General features: G+C 41.6%; 4 protein-coding genes and 1 long non-coding RNA gene across 14 annotated transcripts in view; 2 read left to right on the forward strand and 3 right to left on the reverse strand.

Moving 5' to 3' along the window:
- The window catches only part of LOC103393979 (uncharacterized), a 45,536-nt gene extending 36,861 nt beyond the window's left edge, over window positions 1–8,675 (reverse strand). Inside the window, exons 1-4 of one of the 2 annotated variants that reach the window (XR_003052676.1) lie at window positions 8,425–8,675; window positions 6,920–7,116; window positions 2,237–2,293; window positions 333–551 (exon numbers count right to left, since the gene is read on the reverse strand). This is a non-coding gene — a long non-coding RNA (uncharacterized LOC103393979). The other variant, XR_003052675.1, reaches the window with a different exon arrangement.
- slc52a2 (solute carrier family 52 member 2) lies at window positions 377–4,062 on the forward strand. The gene is made up of 4 exons (XM_017040980.2): window positions 377–530; window positions 1,113–1,929; window positions 2,018–2,141; window positions 2,814–4,062. The coding sequence occupies exons 1-4, from the start codon at window positions 401–403 to the stop codon at window positions 3,024–3,026; spliced, it is 1,284 nt and encodes a 427-aa protein (XP_016896469.1). The 5' UTR covers window positions 377–400; the 3' UTR covers window positions 3,027–4,062.
- On the forward strand, window positions 4,671–9,855 carry slc52a3-2a (solute carrier family 52 member 3-2a). 2 transcript variants are annotated; one of them, XM_008331110.3, is made up of 4 exons: window positions 4,671–5,045; window positions 6,089–7,107; window positions 8,438–8,561; window positions 8,733–8,942. In XM_008331110.3, the coding sequence occupies exons 2-4, from the start codon at window positions 6,104–6,106 to the stop codon at window positions 8,940–8,942; spliced, it is 1,338 nt and encodes a 445-aa protein (XP_008329332.1). In that variant the 5' UTR covers window positions 4,671–5,045; window positions 6,089–6,103. The 2 variants fall into 2 exon arrangements, with proteins under 2 accessions (XP_008329332.1, XP_024920975.1); XM_025065207.1 differs by lacking the exon at window positions 4,671–5,045 and having other exon boundaries at window positions 6,104–7,107; window positions 8,733–9,855.
- LOC103393989 (P2Y purinoceptor 1-like) lies at window positions 9,304–11,193 on the reverse strand. Its single transcript, XM_017040983.2, has 2 exons — window positions 11,056–11,193; window positions 9,304–10,855 (listed from the first exon to the last, which is right to left on the reverse strand). The coding sequence occupies exons 1-2, from the start codon at window positions 11,062–11,064 to the stop codon at window positions 9,941–9,943; spliced, it is 924 nt and encodes a 307-aa protein (XP_016896472.1). The 5' UTR covers window positions 11,065–11,193; the 3' UTR covers window positions 9,304–9,940.
- A 1,051-nt stretch (window positions 11,194–12,244) lies between these two features.
- Window positions 12,245–15,814, reverse strand: part of nfatc1 (nuclear factor of activated T cells 1) — a 55,198-nt gene continuing 51,628 nt past the window's right edge. For 3 of the 8 annotated variants that reach the window (XM_008331099.3, XM_025065071.1, XM_017040973.2), the window contains one exon: window positions 12,245–14,578. In XM_008331099.3, the coding sequence (XP_008329321.1) occupies window positions 14,523–14,578 (56 nt within the window). In that variant the 3' untranslated portion in view covers window positions 12,245–14,522. The remainder of the gene's footprint in view (window positions 14,579–15,814) is intronic. The other 5 variants (XR_003052633.1, XR_003052634.1, XR_003052631.1 and 2 more) reach the window with 5 other exon arrangements.

A 15,814-nucleotide genomic window follows, 5' to 3' on the forward strand; every position in this document is an offset into this window, starting at 1 on the left:
TTAACCCCCGCTCCGCATATATTTAAGCCACGCCTGTCGCTGCTACGTAAGATAAGAAGCTGAAGTGGTGCGTTCTCGGCTGTCAGAAAAAATCAACAGCAAACTCACAAATTATTAAACAAACGCCGTTAATTCTGCCCAAGTCGTATACATCACATGTATAGACTTAACCAAATAAATAAATAATAGTGCATATGTTTTATGTGTTTTAAAAGCAATATTTGCCTGTATGTGTAATGGTGTTTTGAAGACGGTGGAACGTACACGAGTTACGTGAAAGCAACAGGGGGCGTGCACCGTTTATCCACCGTAGTTACCCAACATATGCTTACTGTGTGTGGAGAGGTGTCCCAAGTTTCCCCTTGTCTTTGTCGACCCCTTGGCCGGAATCGGTGCAACCATGTCCGGCAGCTGGTGGAGCAGCGCTGCGGTGACCCACGGACTAATGGCTCTTTTCGCCATGGGCTCCTGGATCTCCGTCAACAGTTTGTGGGTCGAGTTGCCGGTGGTTGTTTACGTGCTGCATGAAGGTCAGTTCACCCCGTGTTTACCTACCATAAAGAGTGCATTGTCAACTTTAATTACAACATAATACAACATATTCGAATTATTGGAATATTAATCAGAAATTAATTTTGTGTGCATTAACTCTGTAGTAGCCAAGTTAGCATGGTCTAAGCTAGCAGAGCATCCAGCAGCTGTATTTCATTTTTTTTTTCTCTGTAATAACAGTAATACGTTTCAAATATTACGGTAATAATCCGTTTACAACTCACTAACAGTTTTTGTTTACACTTGGCAAACACTGTTTGCCAGTGCTATAAATGTTCTTTATGATCAGCACTGCACATAAAAAAAAGAGTCGACAACTTAATATATTGAATATGCACATAACCGTCATTTTATTATATACACGTTTGCAGTTTACTGTAGTCTTACCAAACCCTTGTGATAAAGCATCCATTATTATCATGATCAGAGGTTGTTGATTATGCTGTAATAAAATTATATTATGCCTGTAGAAGTGAGAGAGCATGAGTGGACCGTGGGGTGAGTGAAATGTGTACAGCTGTCACTTCTGTCTTCACTGATCTCTTCAAATCTCTCTTCAGGTTGGAACCTGCCAGCCTACCTCTCGGTGCTGATAGCCTTTGGAAACCTGGGTCCCATAGCAGTGACCGTCACCCACCACTGTGCTCCAGGACGTTTAAATGAACGTGTGGTCATCCACTGCATCCAGGCGTTAGCAGTGGTGGCATCTGCTCTTCTGGCCATCTTCTGGTCACACACTGTGATCATAGCTGGAGCAGAGAAATCGGTGCCGTTCCTGCTCTTAACCTTCGTGTTGTCTTTGGTCTGCTGCACGTCCAACGTCACCTTCCTGCCCTTCATGTTCCGGTACCCTCCACAGTATATCCGCACTTTCTTCATTGGTCAAGGCCTCAGCGCCTTGTTCCCTTGTGTAGTGGCCTTAGGACAAGGTGTTGGGAAGCTGGAATGTAAAGGTGTGAATGGAACAGTACCGGAATATTTAAAGGAACATTTCCCGGCCCAGAACTTCTTCTGGTTCTTGTTCGTCATGCTGTCAATATCTGCCCTAAGCTTTCTGGCCTTGACACGAAGACAGACGGCGTCTCCACCAGAGGTGCAGAAGACTGCAGAGGAGGACCACCCTTTACAGAACGGAGGGGCTCCGGTCTCTGAGGAGCAGGTGGAGCAACAGGCAGCAGCTCGGACGTTCTGGACTCATCGAAACATCTACCTGTTGGCCCTGCTTGCTCTCTCCAATGCCCTGACCAATGGCATCCTGCCATCTGTTCAGAGTTTCTCCTGTCTGCCCTACGGCACCATGACCTTTCACCTCTCTGTGGTTTTTGGAAATATAGCAAACCCGCTGGCCTGTTTCCTGGCAATGTTTTTTGTTCTAAGGTGAGACAAGAAAAGGAACACGTACGTGGTACAGTCTTCTTTTGTTCTTTGTGAACATTTTGTACTAGTGACTTTCTTCTGTTTCCAGGACTTCTGCAGGTCTGGGAGCCTTATCTCTAGCAGGCGGAGGATTTGCTGTGTATCTATTAGCTGTAGCAGCCCTGAGCCCCTGCCCTCCACTGCTGGGAAATCCTGCTGGAATAGCTCTGGTGGTGGGTGGTCTTTGGTATATTCAGGTCAATGTGTCTGCTTTGTTCGTGTGTGTTCCTGTTGGTGAGTCAGTGACACCGACACATGGCAGTCTTACCTGGTGGTAGAGATGTCGCCCAGGACTGAAGCACTGAGGTGGGGTTCAGGGATGAATCTGTTAGGGGGGAAGAAAGAGAGAGGAGGTGGGGGAGAGAGAGCAACATTGTCATCAATACAAAGCTCTTCAGTTTAACCAATGAAAATTGAAAGTGTCTAAAGACCAACTCGTACAGAAGTGTAAAAGACAAAGTAACAAACCACATCAACGTCAATAAAAGATGTACCCTACAGGACAACAGCAGTACTACCAGCACTTACTGTGTGTGTGTTTGCTCTGGGCTGTAACGGGCCAGGATTCTGCTTTGACTAGAGACGATTCACTAAACAAATATTTACATGATTTTTCAGAATGTTGTGGCTGTGCCCTGAAATGTGAGCAAATATATTTTGGTCCCTGTAACTCAATTGTTTATTTTTAGTGTTATTACTCATAACTGGTACCACCTTTTAAATATGGATGGATTTTTAAACATTAAGTATTTTTAATTTAGTATTTTGCTTTTAAGAGATTCCAATAGTGTTGAAATCAAACACTGGACACCACTAACGCCGTGTCTCGTTGGTGCCCTCTACAGGTGATTTCCTGGGTCTTTTTCACCGGCTTCTTCTCCTATCTGAAGGTGGTCATTGGGACTTTACTTCACGAGGAAGGTCACGCTGCTCTGCTATGGTGTGGCATCTCTATCCAGGCGGGCTCTCTGATTGGAGCGCTCACCATGTTCCCGCTTGTCAACGTTTATCAGGTGTTTGAAAGGGCTCAGGACTGCGTGGACAACTGCAACTTGTAGCATTTGGGTTTTCACTGGAATTGACCGCTTTCGTATTGAAGATCGTGCCATCAGGGGGCGCTAACTTGTGACTGAGAAGCCTGAGAGCAAAAAGCAAAAACAAATCCCAGACAAAGGGATCTTTCTGTCTTAGAGTAAGACACTGCAGGTTCTTTGTGTGATCATTTTAGTGCCTCACTAGTTCAAATTGTTTACAACAGTCACAACAGCTGCTGACGGAGTCTCTTGCTATAACTGATGATTTACTCAGGGACAGAATAGTTCACCTTGTTAACTACTGTTTTGAACCATTTACACTACATTCCCTACAGGACCATCACACTAAAAAGAAGGAAATTAGAAGGAAATCGACTTTTAATCTCTATTTACTTCTAAAAACTACAATTAGTTTGAACATATTGATGATTTTTTTTCCCATCCCAGTGCTTTGACTTGTTTTACCATGACGTCCTTTTAACAGGACTTCAAAGTACAGCACAAATGTAATACACATTTATCTGCAGATATTCCAAAATATTTATTGAATACAAATATTATTCTTCTGAGAATATTCAGAATTTCATGAGGTACAGAGCCGTGTCTAAAGCTACATATCCAAGAGGGATCTGCCCCTTACTTTGGGAACGACCAGACTTCATGAATGATTAAATTTAAATTGTGTCTATGCTGCTACAGAGAATGTGGAACTATCAACATGATTTCTTTTGTTTACCAATTGCCTTAACTTTATGGTTGTAAAGTGACTGTCTTCACCGTGTTTTAGTGCATTAGCAGGCCCATTTCTTTTTAGTGAAAAAGTTTAGTTCACCCTCGGTCTGAAACATCTGAATGTTTTGTAACATAAATTCTCACTAATTTGTCTTTTCTTGCTGTATGTACAGTTTTAAAACTTTTTTTTAAACTAATTTTACTTTCTGAAACAAGTGGGATCTTCCCTTGTAGTAAATGCTACTTCTCATTTTGAAGGTTTTTACTGCGCTGTTTTGAATTTTTAAGCTACTGTGTCGACATCTTTGTTTTTGTAATTTGGTGAAACTGTCGACATCTTTGTTTTTGTAATTTGGCTTTATTATACAGATCTAACGGATGGTGATGGTCAACAAATGTTTTATCACCGCGATGTTGGTGAAACAATAAAAACACTACTGTAATCTTACAGTTGGAGAATATTTGTCAGTACTTTAAGGAGCAACTATTACCAGAATCTGAAGAATGGGGTGTTGATTTTTTTATGTTTCTGAATTACAATTAAATACATTGATTGAAACTGTATATGGCTGTTGTACTATTCATTTTTAAATATTATTTTGTTCATTGCCCACAGGCTCCACTTAGAAGAAATGAGCTGAGAAAAATCCAAAATTAACCAAATAAGAAACAGTTGACGCAAAAGACAACAAATACATGTTTAAAAAACTGGAAACATTCATAGATTTCTAGGAATGAGGTAAAGGGTTAGCCAATCATCATCAAAGTCAAACCAACGAGTTAAAATCTAACTGGAATAAAAACCAACTGGACCTGGACCTGAAATTAAAAAAAAAAAAGGTTAGAAATGGTTAACTGGATAAAACTGGCTCAGAGTTTGACCAAAACTTAACATCTCTAAAGAAAACATTAATATAACTGAAAATGTGCCACGTGTTTTGCTACAATGAACAATATAATCTCAACATGCAATTTCGCAACTGAAAAAACGATCACCTCTGCTCCCATGATGCCTTTGGGCAGATTCTGTGATCCACTCACAGCTTCAGGGGTTAAAACAGAACAAAAACACATGCTAACACAGCATGTGATGATCACAGCTGATGATGATGATGATAATGATGATAAGGATGAAGAAGTGGAGAGCACTGAGAAGAAAACCCTACTCTGACACGGTTGGCTGTGTGGACCTGCACCCACCGACACCGAGGAGGGATTTAATCCCATGGTGCAACTCTTTACTTCACTGCACAGTTTTTCTGACAGTGTCGGCTTGACTACATCTGCAGAAACTCCCACAGAGGACAGCACGTGAGTATCATTAACTTTTACAGTCATCCATATTATTTCAGGGGATTAGAAGTGAAAGAGTTAAAAAGAGGGGCTGGTTTATTTTTAAAAACAAATTTGGTTGTTCTTCGCAGGATTTCTGGACGATTGTGTAACATTCAAATACACCTTTGGTCATAAACCACTGTGATTATTACTGGAATTACAAAAATAATTAGAATAAATAAATAAATCAAAATTTGGTCAACACTTTATTCTTTTCTTTTATTCTCCTTCTTCAGACTCTGATCTTTCTCCACTCAGTTCAGATGTTTTTCCAGATTATGCAACAGTGACCAGTCAGCAGGTGGTCTTGTCCGCTTCACTCTGTGCTTCGTGTTTGACTTTTACCCTCTTGTAATCTTTCAATTAAAAAAAAAGCAGCAATTGAGATACATGGGCAAAAATAAACAAGATGTTTCTTAAAGCTACGAAACAAAAAAATTCTGAACAATAAACATTAACCAGATGGAGGGGTGGGGGGGTAAAGTCTTACATATAGTAAAAGATTATGTCTACAGTAGATTACACTTTGACTTTGTCATCACTGTTTTACTTTCTTTGACCAGCGTTTCCTTCTTATCCATTATAAAACAGGTCCAATAAATGTGTTTAACATCAGATTTTTGTCCCCCCAGGTCCAATAAATGTGTTTAACATCAGGTTTTTGTCCCACCCAACAACAACAACAACACTGTCTGATCCTGGGAACACATCAATTAAATAACATCTAAGAGAATTAGAATGGCGTTTTTGTTTACAGGTCCAAATCATCTGATTAAGATTAAAAGCATAACATATTATCTTTAGCAAATTTGAAAAATGAAACGCTGGCAAATGTCAAATTAGCTCCTATAACTGTTATCGTCATCATCTGAGCAGAAGTCACAGTAAAAATCATGTGAAATGAGGTGAAGCCTAAAGTGTTTTGACTGTGCAAACAACAAAAGCTGACTAGAGGAGAAGCTGTTGGGCTGAATGATGATCCATCCTCCCCATTAAATTTATTATTGCTACTTTCACAGAGAACTGTCCCAAACATGTCCCTGCTCACCCATCTGCTGGCATGTCTCTTTGGTATGGGCTCCTGGGTGTCCATCAATGGCCTGTGGGTGGAGCTTCCACTCCTCGTCCCTCAAGTCCCAGAGGGCTGGTACCTGCCTTCGTACCTGTCAGTCCTCATCCAGATGGCCAACGTTGGGCCTCTCTTTGTCACCCTGATGCACCGCTTCCGCCCCAGAGTCCTGAATGAAACCATGGTCATCTACGTGATAATCTGCCTGGGTACGGTGGCCAGTTTCCTGTTGGGCTTCTTTTGGAAGGAGACTTCGACAGTCGCCGGCACTCCTCACAGCGTAGCCCTATTCATTCTGACGTTTTTCCTGGCTGCTGTGGACTGCACATCCTCCGTCACCTTCCTGCCATTCATGATGCACCTAAAGCCTCAGTATCTCACCACCTACTTCATTGGTGAGGGTGTTAGTGGCCTGTTGCCCGCTGTGGTGGCCCTGTTCCAGGGTGTTGGGATTGTTCAGTGCCTGAACAGCTCACAACCACTGAACCCAAACCTGACGTCCTCAAACAGCTCAGACCTGCAGGCTGAGTATCAGCCAGCAAACTTCTCTGTTGAGGTATTTTTCTTTTTCCTGAGTTTGGTGGGGCTGCTAGCAGTCCTGCTGCTCAACTACCACCCAGCTGTGGCCAAGGACTATACCAACAGTCAGGATAGTCAGGATCAAAACAGTGCGAAGGAAACATACCAGAAACACAAGAGGTGGGACGAACAGAAGCCTATGATTGACCTAAACACACCTACAAACCATAAACGCAGAAGCAGCTTTGGCAAAGGTACTTACAGCTGGATGCAGGTGTTGTACATCTTTGGGATTCTGTGCTGGATCAATGCTCTGACCAACGTGGTGCTCCCGTCTGTGCAGTCGTACTCATGCATGCCATACGGAAACAAGGCCTATCATCTGTCGGCCACCATGGCGGCGGTGTCCAACCCTCTAGCCTGTTTCATTGCCATGTTCCTTCCTGTGAGGTCAGTTTCCTGTAGAAAAACATGCAGAAATAAAACTTACATGCACCTACTTAAAAACATGATTATTTACAGTATAACTGTAATATTGTGTTGGACCATTTACATCAACAAATACTGGGCCTACAGTGTATCCATACATTGGTCCACATATCAACCAAATTAAATTCAAATTTTGAAGCAAAAAAAAACTCAAATAATTCTTTGAGGTCATAAATGATAAGACAAGTGGTTATTCCACTGAAACTAAAGCAGTTCCACTATATTTCTGTTGGTAAAACTTCAAATAGGTTAAGTAACGTTTTCAATCAAATACTTTTTTCTGACTTGCTGAGGAGTTTACAGCGACACAAACATGAATTGCTTTTTTTTAACCATACAGACAAACACAATACTTACTCAAGACAACCATTTCTGTTTTTCAAAAATAAAGATTAACTTACGTTCAACAACATCAATATTAGGGGTTTTTTTATAATGAGCGTGAAAAAGTGGAACGAAACGGTAGCAGCGGGTCAGTGCAACAACACACCTGTCTTTAATATTATTTTAACAACAAAATGTCCGTCATTCATGTTGCGTTCGAGAGCTGCTCGTTAACGCAACAACTGCTCAATACAACACAAAACATCATATTCACCGTTGCATTTGACCATAAACTATTCTGGCTGTTTGGTGTTTATTCTTCAGAACGACACTAGCTAAACAAAACAAAAACAACAGCCAGGACTTAGCTCACACACACATACAAGCAATTAAAATAATAGCGCCGAGGAGTCAGTGCAACCAGGCCGTTAGCTCCAGCCGTTAGCTCCAGGCCACCCACAACAAACAACGTTGAGCAGGAACAAAGTATCACCTTATGTGTTACACTTAGTCGTTAACAATTCCGACTGTTGGTGATAACACGAGCAGAGCAAACACAAAACAACAGTAACGAGTCAACTCATAGACAAAAACAAGCTAGAACACAATAGCGCTGAGGAGCCTTTAGCTTTCTTTGTGCCCGGCCAACAACAATGAACGCAACATTGAGCGGGAACATTTTGTTTGTGACGTCACCACAGCCCAACTTTCACGATTTTAAAAATTACATTAATACATTAAAAATGTTATTATTTAAATATCGAATAAACACTAAAACGGTGCAAACTATTAGCTGCACAAATAATTCAAATAAAAAGTGCTAATGTGAAAACATAATATGGTAAAATGGCGGAGTTTAGAGAAAGGCTTTCCTCGGGCCTACAAACAAAACCTCTGTTGTTACTAAACATTATACAACCCAAATTGTTCATTTAAAAGCTCAGTCAAACTAACGTTTGTTTTACAGATCTCTTCTGTTGATGGGAGGTCTGACTTTGTTTGGCAGTGGAATTGGAGCTTTTATCATGGGCATGGCAGTACTGAGTCCATGCCCACTGCTGGTCAACGAGACCTCGGGTGGCGTCGTCATTGTAAGTAAACACCGTCAAGACGAGTTTATTCAAATACCGTACATTGTCTCAATAGTTCCATGAAAATACGACTATATTTCATGACACAAACACACACCGGGCGGTTAAAGTGAAATGTTTGAAGCACACTATATTTCATGTTACGCTCCTCCTCTTCTTCCTCCTCCTCAGGTGTTCTCCTGGATCTTCTTCATTCTCAGCCTCTCCTACGTGAAGGTGATCATTGGACTGATACTGCGTGATGAGGGTCACAGCGCCCTCGTGTGGTGTGGAGCCGTGGTGCAGCTGGGCTCACTGTTGGGAGCAGTCACCATGTTTCCTCTGGTCAGTGTGTTCGGCTTCTTCTCTTCTGGAGACCCGTGCAACACCAAATGCTCTTAAGTCATTCTTCTTTTTGTGCTTTATTTACACACTGGACATAACTAGAGTGTTAGTGATGACTTTTTGCATTTTCTCTCATTTCTTTTCCCAAAGACAAGATCAAAATATCACATTTAAAATGTTGTTTTTCTTTTAACGTAACAGACATTTTATTTAAGTTAAGTAAGCGTTATGTTATTGACTAGAACTTGGGTGTCAGATATGTTTAATTTTTATTTTTACTTTAATGTAAACTCCTTATATAAATACATGTATTTCTAGTTAAGTGTGTAGTATTAGTGTGTATTACGTCAAATCTAAAGTTGTGTGTGTGAGTATTATGGTCTTCAGTTTTTTTTCCTTTTCCTTTTTCACAATTTAAACTTTTGCTCATTGATAAAACAAATGAAATTAAATGTTAATATCCACTTTAACGGCGATGATTTTCTAATTTTGACATATTTATATTTGATATATTCAAATACATTTCTTTTTTCGCCTTTGTTTTTTTTCCCATGAAGGAAATACTTTTTTATAGCAGCAGATTGTTTCAAGGGGTCGTAGTGACGTCACGATTAAACCTGAACGTCGCCTCATTTCCATATTTCCATCATCATCACAGACAAAAAACACAAAGACGTCGTCATTTTCATAAGATTTGACTGCGGGGTAGAAATCGAAACCATAAAAAATGTGTAGATGTCAATTCGGTCGTTCGTCTTCGACGGCTACATCCTTTTTGGGGTGTCAATACCAGCAGCCGCCAGATGAGGGCAGTGTTTCACTAAGGACAGTTCTCCAATCCATCACAGGAACAACTCATCTTTGCTCTCATTCACACCACCATTCACAACTATGGTTCATTTAAACTGAACACTTGACCTAATCCTGCGTGTTTTTGTAAAAATAAATAAATCTATGAATTAAAAAAAAACAACCTGCTCCATTGTTTTGTGTATAAACTGCTAAACCAGGCTGATCTCAGTCATCAATTCGCTTCTTCCGTACCTTTGGCCACCTCACTGGTTGCCTGGTAGGTTCGTCTGACTTTTTTGGCTTTGGGTTTTCTCTGCTCTTCTGGTTTTCTTTCTCCACTTTCCTTGTGTGAAGAGGTAAAAGAGCGGGTGGACAACACTGGCTACAGACAACAGGAACAAACATACAGGTGTAGCAAGACAGTCGTACACCTGGTCTTCATCATCTGTGCTCTTCTGAATCACTACCACTGGCAGGTAGAAGAAGATGGCGATGGAGAACATGGCTCTCATGGCCACGAAGGCCTTTCTTTTGGCCGGGTGGAGCTTCTCTCCGCCTGCCGCCGGGTTCTTCAGCGTCCTCACGATGCAGATGCTGGACCTGACCATCATGGCGATCATCAGTAGCATCAAGGCGCACGGCGCGCTGGTCAAAACGTCATTGGCAATGGATGGGTGAACGGTGGAGGCAAAGGCTAAAAAGTAGGCCGCGGGCACCGTCAGGATCCACACGGACGCAGAACAAACCTCACTGTATCTGTACTTCTTCAGCAGAGTGTAGGACGTGGGGTAGACCACGGCCACGTACCTCTGGACGCAGATGAACATCAAACTCATGGGACTTCCGATTTGTGCGTACATGACAATGAATTTCAGCAAAGCGGCCTGCATTTCAAGCTTGAAATTATGGGTCAAGAAATGCAGGAAGCACATCCAGTACAGGACGTTGTGGAAGACAGCCAGGTTACAGTTGAGCACGTCGGGGGTTTTGCGGGACGTGAGGCAGATCCACAGCAGCGCCGCGATGATGGGTTGTCCAAACAGAACGGTGAAGATGTCGGTCAGGGACAAGAACACGGACAGATCCACTCCACAGTGATCAGATTTGACTGCAGTCAGATTGACAGAAATATTCTGGAAAAATCCCTCCATTTGTCCAGAGTTGTAGTTTGAAACAAACTACAACAAGAAAAAATAATATCAATTATACCTGGTTATAAATATTTATTAAATTATATAATTATTATTTATTAAAATCCACAGCAGACGTTGGTGTTAAATGATCGTCCTCTGTGTCTAAAAATTAATAATTTACTAATTAATAATATAATGTAAAGTATAAAAATGACAGATATGAACAGTTGTAGGTTGCAGCTCACCTGTGACATCGCCGTGCAGCTCGGATGTTGTCCACACAGATGTCACTCTACGATTTACGGCCTGAACATCATTTTCCTAAAAGACATAATTTCCCTGAAAGACGTCAAACAGGTGCGGAGCAAAACAAACAGTCAGATCAAAACACCGCCCCCCCTCCCCCCCCGGTATCCACCCTCACTCACACACACACTCTGTCGAATCATTAAACGACTGAATCATTTTATCAGAATTACTTTTTAATGCTCGTGTACTTACAGCCACCACTAGATGTCAGTGTTCACCAACGCACGGGAACCCTGTCGAGGTCTGAAGATACATTTGTTTACGACATACGACAGTATTTATTAATGAAATGTGAACGCCCCAAAAAATAGAAGAAAAAAAAAAAAAAAACAACCCATGAATGACACTTAAGATGACACCGCTAGATGTCAGTGTTTACCAACAGCTACGGAGAAGCCTCAAAAACACGCGAAGAAACAACTTTGAATGTAATATGTAATAAGACCAATATGTGATTAGAGTACAAATTACTGCACTCCTGTTGTACTGGTCTGATCCTGGAGTCTAACAGTTCCGGGGATCGGTACCAGGGTAAAAGTTTTTTTGAATTATGATTTTGTTTGTTTGGCTCCGTGTTTGAATAAACTTTCGCTGACTCTGCATTTAACCAGAAAAAAATTTAGGGTTGTGTCCTACCCTGAAAAAGACTGGTGGTTCTCAAACTGGGGCACGCCTACCGCTGGTGGTATTTGGATTTTCTCTAGTGGTAAACTGAGAAATCTGAGTCCCTCAGGATGTCGATGAACACTCTAATAATATTCTGCTAACCATGAATAAATCCTCTTGTACTGTGATTGGTTGAACAGAGTGTTTACATCATACTGAAGAGTATTTAAGGAAGTATTTAAGGCGGTATTTAAGAAAGTGTTTAAGAACCGGTAGAGTATTTAAGGCGGTATTTAAGAAAGTGTGAAGCGTTTAAGAACCAGTGGATAAGACTGTTTGTCCCAGGCCTCGTGGTCCAGTTAGTGGTGTTGCGGGCCTTATGTTGGACTCGACAGGTGTGTCTAGACCTATTTGGACTAGACCTGTCTGTCTGGTCCTTTGTTCCACTTCAAACACTTGGCCGGCTGTTTGTGAGAGACGTGTGGACGCGACAGCTGGGACACAGTGACCACAAGGACGACAGAGTCGAAGGCGTATTTATTGACAAAAATGACACGCGGCGGAGTGAAGCGTTACAGACGGCCGGCACAGAGCCGCTCCACGGTGACCTCTGACCCTGTGACTCCTCTAAAGACTAAATACAAACAGAGCCGATGACGGTAAAGAAGCTGCGGAGGATAAACACGAATAAACACATGCTGAGAGAATAAATATGAAAATACAACAAACTTTAGAGAATTTATATATATTTGTATTTATATATATATTTATATACGTGTGTATTGCTGTTCACTTTGGATTCTCAGGTACATTGCTGATTGTCTACATTCTTTAGTGCTATTCCGACGTGTTGCATAGCTTCCAGGGAGGAAGAAAAAGAAAAAAAAAGTCAAGTTTTGTCCAAACTGAGATGATTTTTCGTCACTGTTTTTACGTCTAATTATTCTGTGACCTCACAGAGTTGCTGTTGTGCTGGGAGAGAGAGTGTAAAAGTTGGTTTGCAGGACTGGGAACTAAAAAGTATAAAAAGTTTGGGCCTCTCAACGGACCAGTACAAGAAACACCGCGGGTTCATCGTGGTTAAGTGCTTATTTTTGGTTGTAAACATAGACAATTTTTCCCATTTTGGTCAAAGACCCAGACACTACTGAAGAGACGGTGCAGGCAGACGACTTCATATATTATATAAAAGTAGGATTTTAGATTAAACTTCATTAATTTAAAGACTTTAAATTTGTGGGGAAAAACTGAAAAAAAAAAAATGTATGACTCCCTGCAGTTCCAATAACGACCACCTGGGGTCGCCTTGAAGACCGCTGATGTAGACCATACAGTAGGAGAACTGGACGTAGGCCCTGTGTGTTTACAGTATTCCATCTGTAACCAATTTTTCACAGTCATTACATTTGAAATCCTCTTTTGTTGAACTCTGTCATTAAAACAACAAAAATCAACAAGAAAATGATTTTTTTTTTAAATCAAAGTTTTTACCTTCATTTCCCACTGACTTCCAGTCGACAGCAGAGGCGTCACACTGGCAACGACGTGGCTACGTCCATTTCCTGTCTTAGGCTGCACATTCGTACAGATCAAGATGTAAAGGAGAAACATATTAAGTTTTAGCTAATCAAGGCTAATGCTAATGCATTTTTAACATAGAAACAAGAAAAAATCTTACACTGTAAAATGGGGCTCAAATATTTCAATTTTAAATTCAATTAACGCACGGTTGAGTCGACTATTACCTGTCTGAAGTCAGCATCATGTGATCCACTAGAGGGCACTAACATGTACTGTAGCTCTTAGATCCCTTCTTTGCTGTTTTGCCGATAGCACGCAAGCTACATAACATCCTCCTGAACTGACAAAAACAAAGCACATGAAAACAGGCTCTTCGACCACCAATGCCTCTGTGCCTGCGCATGCTGTTCACTCTCCCTTCCGTCCCAATAAAAAAGTAGTGCATTTGTTGCTGTAATAAAAGTTTTTTTTTCTCGTGGCATATTTAGAGTTGCTGATCACAGCCTGGTGATGCCTCTGTGTCTGCACAAGAAAAATGTTTTCGCAAACACCCGACCAGAAGCAGGGAACATGTCGATTACTGACACAAATAACCATAATCCACTTCTTAATTTGGGATTAAGTGACTGCTGTCGTACCCTGTCGTTTTTTTGTTTTTTTTAAATCTTTTTGGCTAACAAATTTTTGTTTGTTTTTCGCTGTAAAATTTGGAGATTAAACCTGGAAAAGCACAAGATCTCTTCATTTCCAGTCAAAGGCACTTCCTGTGTGACATTGTCAGATATGCAAAGTGAAGCAGTACAGATGCTGTGTATGTACAAATCCCATCAGGAACACGGAGGAGGCACCGGAACATTTACAAACTTCAGTTAGGAAAAAAACAAAAACCACAGACGGACGTATAAAAAGAAGTTTTGGTCCTGTAAAAGCAAACATTGTTTAGGGCAGGTTCGGTTGCTACATACTTCATCTACACACCTGGAAAAGACAAAGTCTGTCGTGTGATTGGCTTCTGTATATCATCTGCGTATAAAGGCGTTTATATATGAAAACAAAATGAAAAAAAAAGGACAAAAGGAAAAAAAAAGACCAAAACAAGGCACACGTTGGACCCTGGTCGTCTGGACGTACATTTACATTTTCTCTTCTTTGCATTTCCTCTTGCTGCTTGTCACACGCTGTAGTCCGAGCATGCAGAAGCACAGTCAGTTTTTTTTTTTTTAGATTTTTTTTTTAATTTCTAAATGTGTCAGTTTTGAAGGTGACGGTCAGGAGACTACGCGTGGCTGTGGACGGAGATGTTGGACAGGTCGTTCCTGATGATCTCGTTGACTGGAGAGGACGACAGAACAAAAGACAATGTTATCAAACTGAATACAGCTGAAGTGGTCACATGACACATGGTCACATGACACAGGATGAAGACATTCACATGACCAAAATGTAAATGAGTATTAAGACGATGACAATCAAACAAATTAATAATCTTTTGGATTAGTCACAAATGTGTGAAACACTGCCATCTACCTGCTGATATCTGTCATAACAAATTAGAATGGATTAGAATGGAGTTCAGCAGTTAAAAAGTTACATTTGTTTTGAAGAGGTCCAAAACTGTGGCCCCCTACAGGGCTGACAGAGTTGTGCAAGCAAACCAGTATCAGAGGTGAAGCCAGTGTCGCTACTTTTTTGCAGCTAGCTCCAGATTAGAAAGCTAAGTGGCTAATCCACAGTTTTGTTTTGACCACACCCTGTTAGCTTCCAAACCTGCAGCATCTGAACACCTTTCACTGTGTTTATTTTTGAAACCGCTGCTTCAATATTTATCCTTCAGCCTGGAGGTTCTGTTTTCCAGCGGCGGCGGCGGCGGAGCCTCACAGGATGTGTCGGCTCCCTCCTGAGCCGAGGCTAATCTAATCACCTCCTGTCTGAGCTCCCCTGGCTTTGACCATCAGGAGAGATGATGCAACCTCCTCTACCTCCTCCTCTCTCTCTCTCTCTCTCTCCCCTCCTGCTCCCCCTCCCCTGTCGCTGCAGACTCCAGGTGCACTTGTTTATCTGTTTTAATCAGCAATGTTTTTGATGATCCAAGAGCGAAAACACAGGCTAAAAAAAGCCGCGGCAGAAGAAGAAGAAGAAGAAGAAATACAGGGCTGTGAAGGTGTTGATCGCAGCTCACGTCTGCGTGGACATCTGAGGGCCTTCAGCTGTCGTTAACACTTTTATCTGTAGAGAGGATCTGAGTGGAATCTCACAGGGAGAAAAAAAAAAAAATCAAAAATGTGGATTTCAGAGGGAGACACCGTGGAAAGTCAGAGTGAGGAAACCTAAGCCAGCAGACGGAGAAAAGGAATTCCCTCAGACTGACTGGACCATGGAAAAGCATTCTGGAAACCTGAGCCCCCCCAACCCTCACCCCCCCACACACACAAACAGAATATTTAAAAACTAATTGTAATCCCAGGCAGCAGAGAGACTCTTCCCTCTGGCACCGCCGTCTGTTCTTACCAAAAATACCACTCACTTCCTATCAGGAATAAGAAGACGGAGGAGGGGGAGGTGTTGGGG

This window comes from Cynoglossus semilaevis, chromosome 18, assembly GCF_000523025.1.
Source record: "Cynoglossus semilaevis isolate Cse_v1.0 chromosome 18, Cse_v1.0, whole genome shotgun sequence".
NCBI classification, from domain to species: Eukaryota; Metazoa; Chordata; class Actinopteri; order Pleuronectiformes; family Cynoglossidae; genus Cynoglossus; species Cynoglossus semilaevis.